The 17,969-nt window shown below is 50.9% G+C and overlaps 1 protein-coding gene across 9 annotated transcripts in view; it reads left to right on the forward strand.

The window, feature by feature from the left end:
- The window catches only part of PEBP4 (phosphatidylethanolamine binding protein 4), a 228,156-nt gene that overhangs the window by 44,487 nt on the left and 165,700 nt on the right, over positions 1-17,969 (forward strand). For all 9 annotated transcript variants that reach the window (XM_032471080.1, XM_032471083.1, XM_032471084.1 and 6 more), the window contains one exon: positions 3,721-3,847. In XM_032471080.1, coding sequence (XP_032326971.1) covers positions 3,721-3,847 — 127 coding nt within the window. The remainder of the gene's footprint in view (positions 1-3,720; positions 3,848-17,969) is intronic.

Below are 17,969 nucleotides of genomic sequence, written 5' to 3' on the forward strand. Positions count from 1 at the left end.
GGGCCCCTGTCCCCCGTTGGAGAGCAGAGCCGGGTTGTCAGGGAAGGGTGCTTCCAGAACCAAGGTGCAAGGGGCACTGCCTCCCAGGGCAACCTCTGTGGACAGGCAGGACATAAGTCAGCTCTGGGACCACCTTGACGGAGGACGACATCCAGGCAAGGACTTTGAGACAGGCCCCTGTGTCCAGAGAGCAGTTCTCCCAGGACCAGAAGGCTACATGGATGCGGTCGGCTCCCCCGGGGCCTCCAGCCCTGAGGGGCTGGCCTGACCCTCCCTGTTGGGACCCTGAGAGACCATCCCTCCCTACAGCCCGGCATGCTCCCTTCCCCCAAACAAAGTGGCATTTGAAAGAAAAGTAACATTTGACCGAGGGTGTGTGATTGGACCTTCCCTGTGTGAGAGGTTGTTTGCTTTTCGGTAACAAAGCCACGGAAGTGTCAGGGCAGGCAGGCCTCTTAGGGAGCGTGGCCACTGGACGTGGTCCAGAGAAGAGGCTGGGCGTCAAAGGCTGGCTTTGTGCCTTTCAAGGGCACAAGCTTCTCCCCTTCTGGTTGGAGTTCAGCTCTCTAATCGCTGACCATGGGTCAGAAAAGCCAGCCTTCATTGTCCTGGACGCGTGCATCCTCCTGAGGGCTGCCCCGGCCACATTGTTGCCTTTGGCCAGTTTGGTGGCCAAGGATGCTGGCAGCCCCCAGAAGCCCCCAGAAGTGAGAGCAAGAGCAAGGACTCCCACATCTTAGTCTGCCTTCTTGAGTGCATTTGAATTCTTCCAAATTCTTCTTTTAGAAAGAGAAATCTATGTTTTCCCTTAAACAGTTAGGGAGTCGAATCCAAAAGGAAAAAAAGGAGCACACATTTTGCTCCTGTGGGTACATTTTGAAATTCTGATGAAACAGTTCCCGGTGGTGTTTTGTGTGGGAGAAGGAGGGAACGTGGCCACCCCTCACCTGCGGGCACCCATCCTCTGTGTGCTCTGCTGAGCGAGACCTTCCTAGGGGCAGACAGGCTTTCTTCTCCGGCAGGAGGTCACGCCCCATGAGCCAGGGAGGACAAGCCATGATCACGGCCCTGTTACGGAGCACCTGTGTGCTTCCCGTGTTCACTGTGGTGCACGCAGGACAGGACCACATGTGTATGGTCACTGGAGAGGACCAGCCCGCACCCCAACTGCCCCAAGCTCTGCCCGGGACTCTCCCAGGGTCAGAGCACTGCCTGCCTCCCAAAGCCCTGCCTTCTGTGCTGAAGAGCTCCCCCATTCAGGGGGGTGCCCTGATGTCAAGGCAGGTGCTGCCTTTCTTTAACTTCACCCCATTCTTTCTGATTTTGCCCCAGGTGCTGCATAGACCAAGTCTAATGTCTCTTCCTCTTGAGGGGCCTTTCGATGTTTGGAGACAGATGTCCTGCCCACCTCTGCCTTCACCTGCAGCTCTTTCTCCCCTGGGCATCCACCTCCCATCCTTCAGTTCCTCCTCGGGGGCCTCCTTCTGGGCCCCTGCCTTTGAAAAGAGTTGGTTGGGGACAGACCCACACGTCCACACTGAGAACCATGCAGTAGAGGGTGGGGTGCCTCCTGGCAGCCCCTCGCACCTCTGTGAAGGCAGCCTCACCTCCGTGGACCTTTCTGTCACGCTCATTTTCGGGCAGCTGGGGTGCTGAGCCTTTTTCATCCCTGGGGAGCTGTTTTTTTCTGATTTGGTTCTTCCGTGACCATCCAAAGGGGAGCTTGGAGAAAAACAGTGACTCACGGAGGGAGCTGTGTGGTCTGGGGAAAGGGCAGGTGAGCCCCTGCGGTCCTTCTCTGTTGCTGCACACGTGTGTTGCCCCGGTTTCTCTGGGCACCTCTGGCTCAGGCTCTCAGGAGGCTGCAGTCCAGCTGTTGGCCAGGGCTGCAGGCTCATCTGAAGGATGAGATTCACAGGCAACACGTAAGCCTCAAACAAACCCTGGGCTGGCAGCAGCTTGAGGGTGTGACGGGCTGGGGGGATGGACCTCATTCCTGGTCTTATGGCAGGAACCTGCCAGGGGACTCTCTGTGGCTTTGGGCTCACTCACCAAATGTCAGCTTGGTTATTTTGCTTTACTGTTTTAACATTTGCAGCAATTCTCTCAGAAGAAAAGAAGAGACCCTTTTGTTCTCCAGGGAGGGTTCCTCTGGTCCTTGGTTTCTCTCCTCCCCACCCCTGGCCTCTCCTAGTTCTGTGCTATGTGCCAAATCTCCATCTCACTTCCAGTAGACGGTCCCCTCTCAGCCTCAGATCTTAAGAGTTTGCCGTGGCAGGGAATTGTGGTAAAAACAAACACAATGGTCCTTAAAATGCTGCTATGAAGAGGAATGAAAACCCGTCCTCTAAAACTGCTTCCAAAGCAAAAAAGCCACCCGAAAGAGACTATTGTAAACTTGCAAGGAGTTCAAAGAATTGAGTACCCTCAGCTCAGCTAACTTTGGTTCAGCTAACTGGCTTCAGTGAATAGTCCTGCTTCAAGGGGTGAGTCCTGGCCTGGGTGCTGGCGGTATCTTGCCGCTCCCAGGTCTGCAGGCTTGCACTGCCTTTGCCCAAGGCAGGACCTCGGGAGCCACTGGAAGGGGACAGGATGGGGAATGTGGGGCTCTCAATTGGGAATTAGTCCCTGAACTTCTCTCAGGTCTGGACCCCAGGAGCTCCTCCTCCAGATCTACTCCCCCAGTGACATTCTTGGGGTCCCCTTCAGGCATGACCTCCAACCCCGGCAGGGAAGGTGGTCAGCTCTGGGTGACTGCTGGCCCCTGTGGAGCTGTGCAGCCATATTGGGTTTTGGAAAGGCTGAGTGAATCATCTGAACCAAATGAACCCTGCACAGACCCTGGGCCTTGGTGATAAAAAGAAGGACAGGGGAAAATGGCAAGTAAAAAAAAAAAGTTAAAGCCTGGCTTCCATCCCTGAGTTTCGAATACAGGTGAAGCCCTGGTAAGGTTGTAGGATCAGCCCTCCCAGGGAGCCCGGTTCTCAGGCACTTATGCTGCCACGGGCTTCTCAGGGAGAGAGTAGTGAATGGATGCGCACAGCAATCTTAGTGCCTAGATGTTCGAACCCCGACCCCGACCCCGAGAGAAATATTTGCATTTTGAAAGTCACAGTGAACAGCAGAATGAGAGCCGAGGGTGGGGGCAATGTGTCCCGCAAAGAAGTGAGTTATTTAACTCCTGGTGGGATTTGCAGGCATGGAGAGCATCTTGATTGTTTAGGGCACAGAGAAGTCTATGCCCATGAAGAAGCCTGTGCTAACTTGCTGAACCTTTCTTTGTATAATAAGAATATTCCTGAAAAAGCAGTGCGTAAATATTGTTCTGATAAACCCAGCCCTACTTTAAGGACACTGACCAAGTTTGCCTATGGCAGTATCTTCTTTTTGAGACGTGAACACTGACAGTAATTGACAGTAATAAACACTTTCCCACCACTAGTGACCTGGCAGGCTCTGCTGTAAACATCAATCAGTACTTGACTCCTCACACCAACCGTACAGATATGTACAGTTAGTGTCCCCGTTGTACAGATGGAGAAACTGAGGCACAAGAGGTCAAGTAACCCTTAGGCTACGCAGACCACACAGCTCGTGAGTGGCAGGTGCAGGATTCAGTCCCACTTGACTCCACATTCCCCACAGGGCCAGACCGAAGCCTTACAAGCCCTAACTCCCCTAAAATCCTGACATGGGCTGACCCCCTCCCTCTCTCCATAGGGGCCTTAAAGTTTTCTACCCAGAGTTGGGGGACATTGGCTGCATGTATGTTCCTGTATGCAACAATTACAGACAGAAGATCAGCTACTGGACCGAGCCGATAGTCAAGTTCCCTGGGGCCTTGGACGTGAGTGAGCCAGCCTGGCTGGAGGGGAAGGGTGGTGGGTCTCGAGTTCCCTCTGAGTTTGCTCAGCTGGGTAACATGAAGCCACGTGCAGAGCCAGCTGGGTTGGGTTTGGTGGCATCAGATGGCTGTCGCCATAAGCCTTCTTAAGAGCAGCCCCACCGCCTTGGAGGAGGTTGCGGGGGGCGCTGCGGGCTGGGATCCTCGGTGGGGCTCAGGGGCCGCTCTGCCGGGGCCTCTCCCTGTCCCTGAGCCTGAATCCTCAGTCAGTGTGGAGACCAGATGGTGTGTGCTTCGAAGTCAGCAGAGAAGGGAGGGGGGGCTTGTAGGGAGTTCTTTCTCAAAGTGCAGGGTGGCTGGGCTTCCAGAATGATCTGAATGGGGAGCATCTGGCATCACTTCTCATGTGGACTAAGCCAGCAGAGGTCAGTGCCCTTGACTCCAGTGTCGCAGTGTGAGACACACTCAGAAGTTTGTCTGAAATAAAAATTAGAAATGTTTTAGGAACTGGAAAGAACTATTCCTTTTGCTGGGAAATGATTGGTACCATCTTGTTCTGGAAGCTTCTCTCAGTCTGGGGATGTAGTCAGGCCGGGGAAGGGCCCTTGGAGTGGGAAATGTGGTTGCAGGTGCTGGAGAAGCTGCTCCGGTGTCCTGGTAGCTGTTTCTTTCATCCTTGACTCCAGGCTGAGCCCCCAAAGCGTTGCAGGTGGAGGGTGACCCTTGCTTTGTCTGTGTTTCAGTAGGAGGTGCCATTGTCAACCTAGGCACCAAGACCGTGATGTGTCCAGGACTCAGGCCATGAGTGGGTGGAGACAGAGGGGTCATGATCAGAATGTGACCACATGCACCCCGAGGCCAGCCGTGTGGTCCCCTCTGTGCATCATGGCAGAGAGTCCACAGAGGGCTCCTCCGCTCTGTCAGTCCAGCCCTGCTGGCTATCAGCAGAGGCATGAAAAGATGGCAGGTTCTGGGCTGGGGGATTATATGGATTACTCAGAAGCAGAGGGAGAGGTTTTTCTTTCTTTAATTGGTTTTCGCTGTCGAGGAAGAAATAGGTGGCGGTACCTCTCACTATTCACGAGGCTGAGAAGACGAAGCTTTGGCAGGCGATCATGACTGTATCCGTGACAAACATCCTTTCCTCTGGGAGGCTAAGCTAGCAATAAGGGGGCCTTCTGGGTGTGCTCTCCCCTCACCCTCCAGGCATCACACACATGCACATACACATGTTAGCACCCCCTCCCTTTCCTGGAGACCCCTGGCCTGGGTCACACCCCATGGACAGGCAGCAGGAGCAGAGGAAATGTCAGCCTCTGTGATTCTAACTCAGAACAGGAGCCGGTCAGGAATCTTGTCCTCTAGGGAAGAGTATAATGCTTCCCCAGGGGACAGGACTCTTGACTTCACCCTTAATTCACGTGTCCTTAAGGAGTGAGAAGCTCGGACAAAACACTGTTAACAGCCCAATGACAGTTGCAAGAGGGAATCTAAGCAAAGGGCTCTGTTCTGTGTGCTGTTGCTGTATGTGTCCACTAGATGGCGGTGTAGACTTTCCTGATACCTGGTGCCCTTAGTACAAGACTGAGGAGTTTGAAGCAAGTTTGGGAAGCCTTTGCATTTGATTCGATCTAGCTGGTACTGATTGCCCTGGGGTGTGGGCACAAAACACAGAGAAGATATCACCCCTTCCAGACCCTGAAATCTCCCATCCTGCCTCAGCCCAGAGGTGGGGCAAGGGAGAAAACCTGGAGATGTATGGAGGACAAAGAGCTGTGGTTAAGAAATCCAAGGAGAGCAGAGATTTCACAAAGGAAGTTTTGGTCAAAGTGGTTGAAAGAATTAAAGAAAAAGTAGTATTCTACTACCACAGAACTACAGTTTACGGGAATTTGTCCTTTTTAAAAAATTTGCATTCTTTTTTTGTTGAAGTATAGTCAGTTTACAATGTTGTGTCAATTCCTGCTGTACAGCATAATGTTTCAGTCATACATGAACATACATATATTCATTTTCATATTCTTTTTCTCATAGGGTACCACAAGATATTGAATATAGTTTCCCGTGCTATACAGTATAAACTTATTGTTTATTTTATATATAGTAGTTACTATTTGCAAATCTCAAACTCCCAGTTTATCCCTTCCCACCCCCTTTACCCCCTGGTAACCATGTAAGTTTGTTCTCTATGTCTGTTAGTCTGTTTCTGTTCTGTAGATAAGTTCATTTGTGTCTTTTTTTTTTTTTAAATATTCCACATATAAGCAATATTATATGGTATTTTTATTTCTCTTTCTGGCTTACTTCACTTAGAATGGTGATCTCCAGGTCCATCCATGTTGCTGTAAATGGCATTATTTTATTCTTTTTTTTTATGGCTGAATAGTAGGGAATTTGTCCTTTGAGAAGGCAAGTTCAGTTAGAGTTATCAAAAGCCACCATTTATTGGGTGGTACCCACTTTGTGCTGGGGACTATTCACGTGTCATTTCGTTTAATGTACTCATCAAGTTAAGTATTTCTTTAGTTGAGACTGTTAGTGGCAGACTCAAACTAGCTTGTGTCCAGAACTGAAAACTCCAGGGATAGCTTCAGGCATGGCTGGATCCAGGTGCTCAAACAACATCACCAGGAATCTATCCATCTGTATTTCTCTACTTTTTTCTGTGCTGGTTTTGTGTGTGAATACTCTTTCCTTGTGGTAACAAATGTGACCTCGTCAGCTTCAGATGTGTATTTTACTAGTTTATTAACCCAGTGGGAATAGATTGACCCCGTCCCATCATTAAAAGTCCCAAGATTTGTCCTGCTTGGATCACATGTCTATATCTGACCCAAACAGTGATGCTGGGAAGCCCCACTTAATCTACAAAGGCTGAGAGCAGAGGAGGATGTTTCCCTTAAAGGAGAGTCAAGGTGCAGGTTATCAGAAGCAGGGAAACGACGCTGGATAGGAAACACAAGAGAAGTTCCAATGGAAGCGAGTAATCAGACCAAGTGCAGAGCTGGGAAGTGACAGAGCCAGGGTTTAAACCCAAGTCTGCCCAACTCCAAAGGTTTGGCCACTGGACCAAGGGCGAGGGCTCACCGGGTGACATTGGGGTGTGGGCACACTGTGCTGAAGGGGAGCACAGGAGTCACAGTGGTTGCTAAGGAAGGAGGTAGCAAGGGGTAGAGACAGGCCAGTGGCTAGAGCTTCCCTTAAGAGGTAAGGGGGACAGTCACCTCTAGAGAGAGAACAGCTGGTAGAGTGGGGGAGGAAGCAGGTGCTATCTGGGAACAGGGTCCCTCAAAAGTGGAGGGTGGGGGAGCCTGAGTCCTTAGTGACAGAGAAGAGGATGAAGGCATTTCCTCTGGGCTCAGGGCCCGATGAAAGAGGGCAAGAGGTTGGTGACTGGCTATGTGGGGACAGTGCCTTGCTTCAAAGGTGATTAAAGCAAGTGCCACCAAAGCGGCAGCTGCCAGTGGACATGCCTAGGGAGCCCCACTCCCCCCACCAAGCAAACCCAGAAGCCCTGGAAGGAGGAAAGCCATGGCCATGGGGCAGCACCTCTGTGCCCAGCAGAGGTCTTCCTGCCTGCACACCCTTGCTCAGGCTGCTTCCCCAGATTTAGACCCTGTACTCTGGGACATCCTGTCCCTACCAAGATGCTTCCTCCTCCAAGAAGCCTTTCCTGACCCCACTCCCTTCTCTGGCAGGTCTTTCCTTTCTCCTAGCTTTTTTAATGTCCCCTACGCTCCATACCCAGCGTTTACTTCCCTCTGTTTTGTCTTGTGGTTGCTTATTCATATCTTTCCCATAGTGTCAACTGATTTATAGGCTCTAGGAGAGCAAGACCATATGTTGTATTTCTTTGAACCACCCACCCCACCAGCATTGCAGACCCCATGTTGGTTAGCTGGGTGACGGGGTGGCCAAATGAATGAATGAATGTATGCACGAAAGGCAGTGGAGGGCCACCTCCTGGAGTGGGAGCTCCGAGATGTGTGATCCCTGTGGTTTGCGCTTTTAACTGCGGGACCCCAGCCAGCACTCATCTCTCCTCCACCAGGGTGGCAGGGGGCTTAGGGCGGGTGGGAGGAAGCAGAGAGAGAAGAGGAAATCAGCTGGGTTCCCGAGAAGGCAAAGCAGTGCAGGAAAGTATGGATGGTCCCGGCGCCAGCATCCACTGAGAGCTGAGAGAGGTGCTGAAGTAAGAGGCTTTTCTCCCCTGGCACTTTGACAAACATTAAGAGGCAAACATCTTAAAACGCAGGGGGCTCAGGGAGAAGGTAAGGTCAGGACAGGGTAAGGAGTCTGGGGGGCGGGGGCGGGTCCACCGATGTACCAGTGATTGTTTAGGGAAGAATTAATGACATGTGACTGTAACCCAGTGCCTCACATGTGACAGGAGCTTAATAAATGATATCAGTTGTCATACGATAAGAGACTGGTTTGTAGTCTGAAGGATAAAAAAGAAGGCCTTTGGGCTTCTGGAGGCTCTGGGAGGAGCCGGCGAGGTTGTCACAAAGACTGGGGCTGATGGGTGGAGCCAGGCCTGGGAAGGCAGGTGAGCAGATCCCCCAGCACCCAGGTGAGGACACATGAGTGCAGGAGAGCCTGCTCACATATCATCTTATCCTTTGCCCCTGGCCGAAGGCTGCTAGAATCACCCAGCTATGTCCCACCCCAGCCCAGGCCACTCAGCCATCTGTCATGGGGGCGCCTCTGGCCACAACAGGACCAGGTGAGAGAGGAGCAATGCTTTATCACCATCTCTGACCTCTGCTGTCAGATTCTTAGGTCATGGAGAAACCTACCATGCAGGATTTCACAGACCTTCCTAGCAGCGTTGGCGATAGTGTAGGGATTATCCCCGCAGCTGCAGAAGGAGGGACACTGCCCAAGGTCAAGGTGGGTTGTGGAGAACCAGCTTCCTGCCTTCCAGTTCACTGCTCTTTCACCTCTGTAATACTGCCTCTCAAACCCACCCGACTCCTGGAGAACAGCCCCTGACATCTGTGCAGGACTCAGGGAGTCATTCACGCATCCGTTCCCTGGAGCAGATCCTGCCCCTCTGCCGGACACCGTCATGGGAGCCAGGGACACACACACAAAGAAATCCCAGCCCTGCCCATGGCGAGCATCCCATAATGGTGAGAATGTGAGTTGTTGTCACTGCTAAGAGGATGACCTTGCGAGCAATTGTGTGACTGATGTTTTGCTTCCGGCACCTTGGTTAGGGAGCTTCTTGGTCTTGATCTTCATTCCCGGTCCTCTTTTATCCTCCCCCACCCCCACCCCGCCCCACCTTTCCTGTTGTTACACCCTCTGCTCCGGGATTTATAGAACCTCTGGTCAGACCTTTTCGTAAAACTGCCTGTTCCCAGTCCACGGGGACGTTCCTCGGAGCACAGGCAAAAAGGACGTTTGTTCGGTAATTGATGTCGGCTGAGAGTGTCCAGTCAAGTGCTAGGGAAACCGATTCCAGATGTTTTTCAGATCAAATAATGTGTTCCTTTGAAAAAACTGTGTGGGCTGCTCCACTGAGGTGGCAGATGGGGCCAGAAAGGAGAGTTCGGTGGGTTCACATCCCAGTTAAAAAAAAAAAAAAAAGGTATTCAGCCACTGTGTATATTGGGGGGGTCGGGGGGGTGATCCCCGCACGCTTGGGATCTGTCCATGGCAGTCGGCTGGGAGTGTGAGAGGCGGCTTCTTGGATTTTAAAATAGCTGCCCAGACTTGGTTGGAGCCATTTAGAGGGATAAACACGTAAAGTTTGAATGTTGCGGGTGACTGGTTGCCTCCTTTCCTGGAGAGAGGGTGGTGGTTTAAAGAGACGGTCAGAGAAAGGTCATGAGGAATTTTAAATGAGTAATAATGCCCTTTATTATTTAACCCTTGAGGACTTGGGGGCGAGCGGAGGAGGAGCGGAGGTGGGGGAGCCTCTGCTGGTGGCGCAGCTGCCAGGACACCCGTGTCCTGGCCAGGTGGGCACTGCAGTCTGACAGCCCTCCTGGGGGCAAGGGTCTGAGAACGGGGGTGGGGTGGCTGCTGGGGGCCGACGGGGCCGTTGTCATGCCATCTGGACTTTGAAGGTCTTTTTCCCTCACCAGTGCACCTCTGATGCCCACAAGCACAATTTTTTTTAGAGCCCATCTGGCCCTCACCATGACAATGTGGGGTGGGCAGAGTGGGTATCAGTGTCTCTGCTTTACAAATGTGAAAACAACAGCTCAAGAAAAAATATATGTCTGTTCTGTTTTAGCAAACTTTACTTTTTAGAGCAGTTTAAGGTTCAGCAAAATGGAGTGGAAAGTACGGAGATTTCTGCTATGCACCTTGCTCCCCAGAGAGCCTCCCCCACTGTCGTCACCCCCACCAGAGTGGTACTTTTGTTGCAATTGGTGAAACTCCACTGACACACCATTATCATCAGAGTCCATAGGTGACATCAGGGTTCACTCTTGGTGCTGGACGTTCTGTGGGTTTGGGCAGATGTATAAGGACAGGTATCCAGTATTACAGTATCATACAGAGTATGCTCACCATCCTAAAAATCCTCTGTGCTCTGCCTATATTCATCCCACCCCCGGCCCTGCCCAGCAACCACCGATCTTTTTATTGTCTGCATAGCTCTGTCTGTTCCGGAATGTCTTGCAGTTGGAATCATATAGTGTGATTAATAGCCTGGACGACCACCCAGGGCTCCAGTTCAGCACCCTCTTCCCTGGGCAAAGGTTCAGAAACGCTGTCTGTCTTTGCCCAAGCTAGTCGTCCCGTGGCTTAGCGTCCCTTCTGGGGATCGTCCTTCCCTTAACTGGGCATTTCTGCTGCCTCCTGGGAGCGAACGGATCCACCCACACCTGCCCCTGGGCTCAGTTTCAGTGTTCTCACCACTTGTTTTCTCGGCTGTCTTTCCAACCTACAAGGTAAACTCCCTGCGGGCAGAGAGACCTTTGTTTGCTTGGGAGACAGGCAGGGAAAACAGCAGCTCCCTGGTAGTGAGATTCATGCTCTGATACAGAGTTAAGTGCTGGGGGCGGGGTGGTCTCTGCGTAACAAGAGTGAGAGCGTGCAATTCTCAAAGCCCTTTCCCTGTCACAATGGTCCTTATCTCTGACCAGTCCTAAGAGGTGGGCCAGGCGGGTGTCTCTGCCCATGATGCGGAACCGAGGCCTCATTTGAGTAGCATCAAGTCTTGCGGACATTAGTTGGCCCTAACACTCGGAGATGTTAAGTGATGAGACCAGAGCTCAGATGCTCTGGCCCCTATACTGTGCTCTTTCCCATGGCTCCTCCATCCCGATGATCTCCAGCATTTAATCCAGGGTGACGTTTACGGAACGTTTTCTATGCAGTAGCCTGGTTCTGTGCTGGGTGCCATATGAGCATTGTCGCACTAAAGCCTTACCACCACCAGCACAGTGAGGGATGATTGCTTTCGTTTTACAGGTCAGAAATCTGAGGCATGGAAAGCTTCCATAGCTCATGAGAGGCAGAGTCAGGATCTGAACCCAGGTCTGGGTGGGCTCCAAAGCTCAGGCCCTGACCACACCACAGCACCACCACCTAAGGGATGGAGGGTGACTTGCGGTGAGCCTCAAATGCCCGAGCTGTTTCCTGACTGCCATCTCAGCCTCCCAGCTCCAGGTCCAGGCAGAAGCCAGCCCCTAAACCAACACAGGCAAGGAGTGGGCTGTGGAGTTCCTCTTGTTCTGTCGCCTCCCTTTACAAATGGGCTAATGGGAGGCTTGCAATATCAAGTGATTTAGCAAAGGGACAGGTTGGGGGACGTGCAGAGGTGTGAACAAATCAGAGACTGCTTCCTCCCCACCTGCACGTCAGCACCACTGTAGTCAGGAGACTCCATCGGCCGTTCTAATTCCCAGGCCTGAGTTCTGCCCACCACATCGGGAAGGCAGGGACCCTTGACTTGCCTGTAGAGGCAGACAAGGCCCAGAGGACAGGCAGGGAGAAGGGCCAGGCCAGGCTCCTAGGCTCGACTCTCCAGGCCCTGCTAGTGGGAAGGCTTAGAATGGCCTCCTCTGTGTCTCCTGGGGCTGCAATGACAAGAGCTGACACCAGGGGGAGACAGGCGACCATCATCTGGCCCAGGGCAAGTTGAGTGGCCTGGGTGGCCAGGGTCTCAGGTGCAGGGAGGCACTGGCCAGGGTGGTGGGACTGTGGAGACCGATCTGGTAATGGAGAAACGGAGGGTCCTTGATTTGGGTTGAGTGTGCATGCCTCTGTACCCCATGCTCACCACTCCTTTTGCCAGCTGGCTGTGGAAATGCCTTTCTATTCAAATACAAATATGCCTGGACTGGGATTCCTTACACCAGGGGCCAATACCTTGAAATGCCCTCAGGGGCCAGGCCCCCCATCAGGTGGGGGAAACAGCCCATTAGAGGGCAAGGAGGAGGGGTCAGGCAGACCTGCATGCAGAGGCTGCCCCTCACATCCCACCTGGTAGTAAAAAGATGTTTCAAATTGTGCTGGTGGCCCTCTGTCCACTGCGTTTTGCTCCCCTGCAGACTTGACCTGCAGAGTATGAATAGCCTGGGTGGGGACTGAGAATGGCTAGGTGTGGGGGCTGACTCCCTTGGTTTACAGAGCACTTGGAGCCCGAGGGTTGGTATGAGAAGCATCCAGGGCCCAGGCTTTGCACAGACCTTTTCTTCCATCCTAGTTTGTTGCTCGTAATGCCATGACCTTGGGTAAGTTACTTCTTGTCTCTGAGATTCCTTTTCCTCACCTTCGAATGGGTATAAGATCCATTTCTGGTAAGGTCAGCAGTCAGTCATCCATTCTCATCTTTCTTGGCTACGGCATTTGCCCAACTGGTCACCTCCTCCTCTGAGGCACTTTTTCTCCCCTGGCTTCTGGGATCCACACGCTCCGGATCTGCCTTCTCCCTTTCTGGCTCCTGGCATCTCAGTCCCCTTTGCTGGGTGCTCCCCCTCTCACCAGCCTCTCCATGTGGGATATCTCAGGCCTCGGTGTTTGATCTGCTGGTCATCTTCATCTACCCTTTCTCCCTTGGTAGTCTCATCCAGTGTCACAACTTTCTATGTCATCTATATGATTTACTCACATGGCCACTGGGGTGTCTGATAGACCTCACAGATGACATGTCCCACCCCATTGCCCAGTCTCCATTCTCCCCAAACCAGCTCTGTCTGCTGCCTTCCCCATCTCGGGAAAGAGCAGGTCCAGCCTCCCAGCTGTGTCTCTGGGACACCTGGAGTCATCAATCACTGCTCCTTCTCTCCCGCCAGACATCTAATCTGCCAGGGAACCCTCTTGGCTTTGCTTTCAGAATCTATCCAGAAGCTGACCACCTCTCCTCTCCTCCACTGTTAACACCCTGGCCAAGGCCACCCCCGCCCCTACCTGGATCATTGCAACAGCCTCCTACCAGGGTCTCCTGGGTACCACGCCTGCCTAAATGCCCAGTGAATCCTGAACAGAGCAGTAGGAGTGAGCCTTTAAATCTCCAGGTCAGATCAGTTCACTCCTTTGCTCAAAAGGCTTCGATTTCTCCCCAGGTGACTGGAATAAGAGCCAAAGAGCTCACGATAGCTTAGAAGACCTGGGATAACCTGGCCCCTTGTCCCTCCTCTGCCCTCGACTCCTGCCATGTTGGCCTTGCTCGCTGCTCCAGGCCCCCTGGCCTCTCATCTGCTTCTTGACCGCAACAGGCCATGCTTGAGGGCCTCTGCACGTCCCTGGTCCCCCCTCCCCCGCGCCATCTTGCATCTTCATGGCTCATCCTCACCCCCTTCAGATTCTGCTTACATGTCTTCTCAAGGAGGCCTTCCCATCCCCCAGCCCTGGCACCCCTGAGCCCCCTTCTTCCTCTCTGATTCTGTCGTATGTATCACCTTCTAACCTGCACATGGTGTCTTCATTGATTATGTTTATGTGTTTGTTTTGTCTGTTCCCACTCCCACCCCAAAGCTGGGATATACACTCCATGAGGATAAGAATCTTTTGGTTTATTCATTGGTGTATCCCAAACACTAGAACAGTCCCTACTGCACGGCAGACACTTAATAAATATTTGTTGCATGAAGATTATTGCATGATGATTACGAGAGATGATGTCTGTAAAGCCTGCCAGTGCTGACACCAGAAGCAATCAGTAAATGATGATGGTGGTGGTGATGGTGGTGGTGGTGGCAGTGGTGGTGGTTATAATAATCTTCAACGCCCAGGTGACTTAGTGCAGCCTTGACATGGCTAGAGGACATGGGATACACGGCAGAGGGTTGTGAGGGTTTTGGGGAGGGGGTTAAGGAAAGATGACAGAGGAGGGAGGTAGAAGGGAAATAACTTTATTCCTCTTTGAAAAGGAATAAATCTCTATGGCTGCACACAGTGCTATGCAAAGAGTAGACATTCAGTAAATCTGTGGAATGGATGAATAAATCCCTTGCCTTCTCAGTATGTGCAGAGATGACTTGGGAAACTGGGCAAGCAGCCTTGGCAGAAAGTTTTGGGGGCTGGACTGAAATAGGAGTGGTGGAAGGAAGGAAGGCTGTAATCTCCGGAGGCTGGACAGAGGAGGGCAGTCTGTGGCAGTGTCTTCCCAGATGGTGCCCAGAGCTAACCACCCTCTGCTCGGGATCCCACCATCCTGCCTGGTACTGACCTTTGGGGCCCCCTAGGCGACTGGACTGAAGAGAAGATCTGCGTCTCTAGGGAGCTAAAGTCCCAGGTTCCTTCGTCTTCATGCAAACCTGGCATCTGGTGAAATGTAGTGCCAGCGAGACTGCCTCTAGTTCTTGTTGCAGGTAGAGTGATGGTTAATTTCAGGTTTGGAATCTAATCCCTTGATTTCGAACGTGCTAAGCTGTTCGCCAGCTCTCCATGCATCTGGCGCTCCCCATCCTCCACCTCCCCCATCTCAGATGGGAAACAAAGCCACGTGAGGTGTACTTTTTTCAGTGTGTAATCGTGGAACAGCTATTTCCTCCTCCCTGTTCATTTCTTCCATTCACTAGCAAAAACTAGGGCTCCATGGATAGGTGCCTGCAAGGCTGAGATCTCCTGAAAGGCAGGAGCGGCAGGTCACGTCCTGCATCTCCCTGGCAACCATCTCTGACCTGGCCCTGCAGACTCCAGCCTCAGGACCGTTAGACGGGTGAATGCGGAACCCCACCTCTATGTGGAATTCAGACGATTTAGAGCAGTCAACGTAAAACCAAAACCACGAAGCCATAAAATAGCTAGAAAAGCAACATACAGATAAATATTTGTCTGATTGCAGGGGAGAGAAGGTCTGCCTAGGCATAAAAATCAAAAGACAAATTCATAAAGGGAAATAAGGATGCACGTGAGTTACAACAATATTTGAAACTTCTGCATTTTAAAAAAATGCCGTAAACAAAATAAAAATCCAACGACAAACTGAGAGAACATATGTGCCACAAATATGGCAAAGGATTATTATCTTTATGCATAAAGAGCTCTTATAAATCAAAAAGGATAAGATGAATATCGCAGAGAAAAAGAGGGCAAAGGATGTTAACAGGTGAGGACAGAAAGAAGAAAGTTCATTAAACATAGGAGGGGAATGCTCAATTCCATTCATAATTAGAAGAAATACAATTTTTAAAAACACTATAGACTTTATTTAAAACCTACCAAATTTGCACTTTGGGTTTTTTTTTTTTAAGGGGAGTATACATTACAGGTAGAAATACAAATTGCTTCAATCTTCCTGGAGGGTGATTTGATAATGCATATTAAAATTATTCACCTGTTCGTTGTGTTTGAACAAAAATTGTAGTTCTATGAATTTGTTCTAATCTGATTACTTAATCAGAGACATACACATAGGTTGATGTAAAAGGAGTTCATTGTAGGGTTATTTAAAATAGCGAGAGAGAAAAAGGAAAACTGTCTAAACATTCAACAATGGATTGGTTAAATAGAATATGTTCTATCCATATGAAAAAGTACCATGTTGCTATTAAGAATCATGTTCTTGAGGAATATTTAAGGCTATTGGAAAGTCTTACAATATGTTTTTAGGTGAAAGAAACCAAATGATAAAACAGTAATTTCACTATAGTCCCAATTTTCAAAAATTATATCTTTTTATGCATGCAAAAAAAAAAACCCTAGACAAATGAAGAATACATCAAAATGTTAACACTGGATCGCCTCGAGTGGTGGGATTAAGGGTGATTTTTATTTTCTCCTTTACACTTGTCTGCAATTTCCATATGTTCTCCAGTGAATGTGTATTACTTTAATAATAAGGAAAAAAATGCTATTTGGGGAGAAAAAAAAGTGAATGCTAAGAGGAAAAGGCTTCAGCTACCCAAATGGTCTGAGTGCTGGTTGCTGTGGAAACTGTAACTTTGAATTGCCCAACTTTTTGTGAATTACTTCTCTGCTCTGCAGGGCTGGAGTTGGGGCTGGATTCAGTATTATCGGGGCGGGCGTGGGCATGCGTCCAGGAGGGTGGTAAAAACTGAGGGGCCCTGGCTCAATGAAAGGCTCACAGGAGGGCCCTGGGTTTCCTTCTGACTCCTGCTCCCCTTCCAGGTACGGAGGGACCTGGCATCCCATGTGCAAACCTACCAGGGAACCAAGAAGAAACCCACTGCTTCCCTGAATAGGGTTCCCCCAGTGCCTTGGTGGAGTATTGATGGTTCTCATTAATCAGACTTGCCTGACTGCCAGCCTGGCATCTAAAGATGGGGTCCCAGCAGTGATGGGGGAAGGTAGGGCACAGAACTGACACAGCTGAGTCCCAGGGACAGTTCACTTAAAAGTGGGGCATTTAAACAAAAGTCCCAGCCCCAGTTTGAGCCTTGACCATGTGCCATCTTGCCTGCCTTCTCTTTACCACCTGGAGAGCAATCCCTGCTCTGAAGGGGAGTCGAGGATGAAGCAAGAGCCCCAGGGCCTTTCAGGAAGCTGGGAGGCTGGGTACCCTGAGTGCAAGGCACTTTCAGATGCCTATTCTCGGAACACGAATGTCTTGCTGCCATTTGTGAATCCTGCTCCGAGCTCTAGGGTGTGGAGAACTGGTTGATTTATAGATCGAGGCAGCCACAAGTTGGAATTTTAAAAAGCAATGTGTCCTTTGAGCAGGAGCCCGGGCTGGGGGCTCTGCAGGCTGTCGCTTTGTCCCAGGGACCAGATGGAACTTGTTTTTCTGTTCACTTGGGGGTTTAACCCTTCGTGCACTCCCTCCCCTCCAGCCCCATTCAGGAATCACTGCCTTTGGGGCAAGGAGTCAGCCATGACAAAGAATCCACGCGTTTGAGCCTCAAAGACATTTATTGGAAATGCTTCGTCTTTTCGGTCCCCTGCCTTTGCCGGATTATTTTGTTTTCTTTAGCACAGTGACATGTGCCAGGCCATGTTCTAAGCACTTTAGAAATATTAACCCATTTACTCTTCACAATCACTATTATCCTAGGTTTACGGATGAATAAACTGAGGCACAGATAGGTTAAGCAATTTGCCCAAGGTCACACAGCTGGTGAATGATGAAGCCGGGATTTGAAGCCCAACTGTCTGGTTCCCAAATTTGTGTGTTTAATCACAAAATCGTGGCTGCCTCTCAGGTAGCAGGCGAATGGATTCTGCTCTTAACTGTTCTGAGTTGCTGGGCTGATTCTTCCCGCTTAAGCCATGAGCGCGTAAGGCACCATCAGCTTGGGATGGAATCCAAGTCCCAGGTGTTTGTGCCTGAAATACCACTGTCATCCTGGGTCTATCTCACCTGTTACTCCTTCAGGCTCATCAGGCTTTGAAACCCCTATTTATGAGGTCCATGCAAGGTAACAAGAGGGGTCTAGGGTTTAATGCCCACGTCTACTCCACCCACAGCATGTGTGAACCCGGTGGGGTCCAGGGTCCCTGAGTTTGGAACTTGTGTTCTGCTGGGAAAACTTTGTGCCACATACAGCTTCCCTCCAGCAGGGGTCCTGGGGTCTGCCCTTTGGCAAGCTCTCCTGCCTATGGATGGAGCAGAACCCACAGGGCTCTGTGAACCTTTGTGAAATACTGGAACCCGAACACTCCCCGGGCATGCAGAGCTGTTCCTTATCCTAGAGAAGTCAGCACAGTTCTTTGTCCTCTCTCTCTAGGGGCAGTTGCTGGACAGCGACTGGGGCTT

The sequence above is a fragment of the Camelus ferus genome, chromosome 31 (assembly GCF_009834535.1).
Source record: "Camelus ferus isolate YT-003-E chromosome 31, BCGSAC_Cfer_1.0, whole genome shotgun sequence".
Lineage (NCBI taxonomy): Eukaryota > Metazoa > Chordata > Mammalia > Artiodactyla > Camelidae > Camelus > Camelus ferus.